The 4,403-nt window shown below is 39.3% G+C and overlaps 1 protein-coding gene across 2 annotated transcripts; it reads left to right on the top strand.

Annotated features, from left to right (window-relative positions):
- The first annotated feature begins 1,381 nt into the window (after positions 1-1,381).
- sco2 (synthesis of cytochrome C oxidase 2) lies at positions 1,382-4,343 on the top strand. 2 transcript variants are annotated; one of them, XM_028451652.1, is made up of 2 exons: positions 1,382-1,424; positions 3,369-4,343. In XM_028451652.1, the coding sequence occupies exon 2, from the start codon at positions 3,379-3,381 to the stop codon at positions 4,168-4,170; it is 792 nt and encodes a 263-aa protein (XP_028307453.1). In that variant the 5' UTR covers positions 1,382-1,424; positions 3,369-3,378; the 3' UTR covers positions 4,171-4,343. The 2 variants fall into 2 exon arrangements, with proteins under 2 accessions (XP_028307453.1, XP_028307452.1); XM_028451651.1 differs by having other exon boundaries at positions 1,424-1,557.
- The last annotated feature ends 60 nt before the right edge of the window (positions 4,344-4,403 follow it).

Below are 4,403 nucleotides of genomic sequence, written 5' to 3' on the forward strand. Positions count from 1 at the left end.
TGATTAAAGAGTGCAACAGAAAACATTCAACAGCCTAAAAATAATAACAAAATTAAAATCAGCAGCAAAAAACATTTCAAATCATCAACAAACATTACCTCAACAACATGACCAAAAATCTCTCTCTCAATCATATGCAGTAGAGAAAAAAGTGTCTTTAACTTTGATTTAAAAATGTTCACGTGATGCTGACTTCAGCTCTGCTGCAGTTTGTTCCACTTCTTTGCAGCATAACAACTAAAAGCAGCATCACCATGTTTACTGTGAGCTCTGGGCTCCACTATCTGAACTGTGTCCATAGATCTGAGAGACCTGCTGGGTTCATACCTGACTAACATCTCACTGATGTATTCTGGACCAAACCCATTCACAGATTTATACACCAGCAGCAGAACTTTAAAGTCTATTCTGAGGCTGACTGGGAGCCAGTGTAAAGACTTTAAAACTGGAGTAATGTGCTCTGACCTCTTTGTTCTGGTTAAGACCTGAGCTGCAGCGTTCTGAACCAGCTGTAGCTGTTTGATGCTCTTTTGGGGGATTCCTGTCAGAAGACCATTACAATAGTCCAGTCTGCTGGAGATAAAAGCATGGACCAGTTTCTCCTGATCTTTCTGAGTCATTAAACCTTTCACTCTGGAGATGTTCTTTAGGTGGTAGAAGATGTTTTTGTGATAGATTTGATCTGACTGCTGAATGTAAGATCTGACTCAATCAGAACACCAAGGTTTTTGACTTGGTCTTTAGCTTTTAAAGATCGAGACTCAAGATAATTGCTGACAGCAGTCCTCTTTTCCTTGTTACCAAAGACAATCACCTCCATCTTGTCATGGTTTAGTTGAAGGAAGATAGTATATATAGCAGATCTTTTTGTATATTCTGAGAGAGTACGTGGAGCATACTGGTGAATTTTGCTTTCCGGTGAATTTAACTTTTGGTGAAAATTAACTTTCCTATATGATGTAGTTCCTGAGATATTGGAAGCTGAAAATGGAAGAAAAATAAGGAAGCATGAAAATGGACACATACCCCCCTCACTAAATTAGCCATATCCCAAAAAGTATTCATCCGACGAAACTAAAAAAATTACAATTTGTTGAAATGACCCTTTACAAAAAACAATTGTGGGTATGCTTTACATATATATATATATATATATATATATATATATATATATATATATATATATATATATATATATATATATATATATATATATATATATATATATCTGATATATTTCGGTTTTAGAATTTTTAACCTGGTTCTTAAATGTCAGTATTATATATTGTATTTGAAATCCGTTTTTGTATATTTCGTTGACGTGGTTGTCATTTGTTAATAATTGTCAAGTAAAAAAAAAAAAGTCAAGCTTCCTGCTTCCGGTCACGTGGTTGGGCTTGATCACGTGTCTGTAGTCCGTAGAGGTCAGTTCATACATAACTTTTTTATTTATATATCAATGGGTCAGTAGGTGTCTGGTCAGCACGTGTGTGCAGCCGTCCTGTAGACAGACCGCTGGTATCTACAGACATTGATCGGCTCCGTCCGTACTTCCGGGTGAGTATCAGGTACTGCAGCGAACGGACATGTTTAGCTGCTAGTGTTGCTTCAGAAACGTTTTATATTAATAACGCTACAAACAGACGCGTTTTATTCATGAGGACGTTTTATGCCTTTACTGCGCAGCCGCAAAATGGACAGATTAGAGCTCTGTTCCAAGAAGATGGAATAATATTATTGTTTTAAAACTATAACTGACAGATTATGTCCATTATAATATGAGACTCAATGGCAAATCTCACACATCCTTCTGTAAATAGAAACAAAAAAACAAATCATTTTAAAAAAAAAAAACCCTGATTTGATTATCAGAATAATTGTTGATTCCTTCTGATCAATCTTTGGTAATCTCTTAAATTTAACTATATCTGTCCGCTAATGAATTTTCTATCAGGAAAGGATTATCACTAAAACGATAGACATTACTGATAGTTTTGGTTTCGAAGTACCCGTAATTTATTCAAATTCTGTTCATTTATCAATTATTTGATGTTTGTACACTGAACTCTGCTCATCAGTATTGTTAAATTAAAATTAGAGATCCACCGAAATGAAAACTCTTGGCTGAAAATGAAGAAACTGTGTACCAACCTCACTAAAATAAGGTATTTTAATATCTAATAATAATGCTTCAAGGATTAAACAAATTAAAAAAGTGAAAATATTCAGTACTGACATTCAAACAATGCACAATATAAAATACAATGTGTAACTTTATCCCACTTGTGTGTACATTAAATATTGTACAGTCCTATCACTGACTGAGTTGCTGAAAGAGTCCAGTTAAATAGAAAGAGTCTATTCGTATGGTTGCCATATAGACATCACCGGCGCTATTGGTACATTTACCGAAGTACGCGTACGTAGCGTCTTAGGGTTAGGTTATAATCCTATCGCAACAATTTTTAGTGTTAGGATTGGTCTAAGTCACGTGACCTAAACTGGCCAATGACTGACCCATCATGTGAGCTAAACTGGCCATTGAGGGGCGCTGCGTATGGATAGAATGTTGGTATATTGATAAGGCAACTGTACGGATAGCTACTGCCAATTAAATATCTCATTAAAATAAAGTGTATTTAAGTTCTTGGTGAAAAGCAGCTTTTCTGCCTATCACAGTGAAGTGTTTCACTAGCTGTTTCCATTACCTTTGGAAATGTGCCAAATCAAAATCATTAAAACAAATAGAATTGAACCACCAGAATTCTGAAGAAAAAAATCTCGTCATATCGCTTTTTATGCTTTATCAAGGAGGTATTTTAGGTTTTTATGTTTTGATTTTGAAATTTGTCGCAAAAGTGCTATGGAAACACTTTCCGCAAATACGCGGCACGACAACATGACCACTGCTCTCCGAGAAAATATGGCGCGGTTTGTGTAAACAGAAGAGGAGACTGGGACATTTCTTAGTATTAGGCTTAAAAATGATTACTGCCACATTAGACGTAAAACAATAAAGGAATACATTGAAATCACATTTATACTTTGTCGACATTTACAAATATTGCTTTTATTTTGTGAAAATCTGTAATGGAAACTCAGCTACTGTCTGCTCTGATCTGTGTGTTTCTTCATCTCCAAGCAGGTTACGTTACTCCTTGATATCATTGTCAGTTCTCCACATTTATCCTGTCCTGGGTCATTATGTACAGTAGTTGTTTTATGTAGTTGTATCTGCATTAGATATACATGTTCTTCACACTATGCATTCCATTGTTTGCCCTCTTTGCATATCTACAGTTTCAATTATTTTGCCTGTTTTGTTTAAGCATGAATAAAAGAAATGTAAAGTCTCTATCCATCTGCAGGGAATTGGAGATGTTGGTGCAGTGCATTGTGGGTGTTCTGCGAGGCATAGGAAACATTCAGAGAGCATATGGTTCCTCCCACAACTGTCGGATTCTATTACATGGACGGCCCAAACAGAGAACACAGACTCGGTCCTGGTGTGATGGCCCGGGCCAACCCAGCACCCGGTTCAATCTACAAAGGCGTGTGGTGGTAACGGCAGCAGTAGGTGGAGCTATGCTGGGGGCTTTCTGGTTGGTGCACAAGGAGAAGCAGCGGCGTTGGCAGCAACAAAGGACAGAACAGCTGAAGCAAGTGGCACTGGGTCAGGGAACCTTCAGCCTGCTGGACCACACGGGGAAGCGCCGCTCCAAGCAGGACTTCTTGGGTCGCTGGGTTCTTCTGTACTTTGGCTTCACTCACTGTCCAGACATCTGCCCCGACGAGCTGGAGAAGCTCAGCGCCGTAGTCACAGCACTGGATGCCGACGCCTCACTACCAAAAATCCAACCGCTTTTCATCACCGTTGACCCTGACAGAGACGACGTACCCGCGCTAGCCAGGTACGTCCAGGACTTCCATCCCCGGCTCATTGGTCTTACAGGAACGCCAGAGGAGATAAAAGAGGCTGGGCGGGATTACCGGGTCTACGCCAGCGCAGGAGCTAAAGACGATGATGGGGACTACATAGTGGACCACACCATTCTGATCTACCTGATAAACCCAGATGGACTGTTTCTGGACTACTACAACCGCTTAAAAAACCAGGACCAGATTGCTCACAGCATCCGCAACCACATGCAGACCTACACCAGGCAATGAAACAGACCAGGACCTGGTCCAGGTTAACCCAGAATAAGATTAAGGTCTGGTTTGGACCTGTTGGATCAAACGTCACCATTAGGTTAGGGAATAAACAGGTTGTGGTTGTTCTTCAGGTACTCAGGATGCTGCATTGTTCACCTTTTGGGTAAAATAAAACCAACCTGTTGACATCACGTGTACGTCTCTGACAGTCAGAACTGTGACCCTCATTATTAGACACAGAGTCATGG

Source organism: Gouania willdenowi, chromosome 6 (genome assembly GCF_900634775.1).
Source record: "Gouania willdenowi chromosome 6, fGouWil2.1, whole genome shotgun sequence".
NCBI classification, from domain to species: domain Eukaryota; kingdom Metazoa; phylum Chordata; class Actinopteri; order Blenniiformes; family Gobiesocidae; genus Gouania; species Gouania willdenowi.

Coding starts and splice junctions, on each gene's coding strand:
- sco2 (XM_028451652.1), top strand. CDS start 3,379: ATGTTGGTGCAGTGCATTGTGGGTGTTCTGCGAGGCATAGGAAACATT.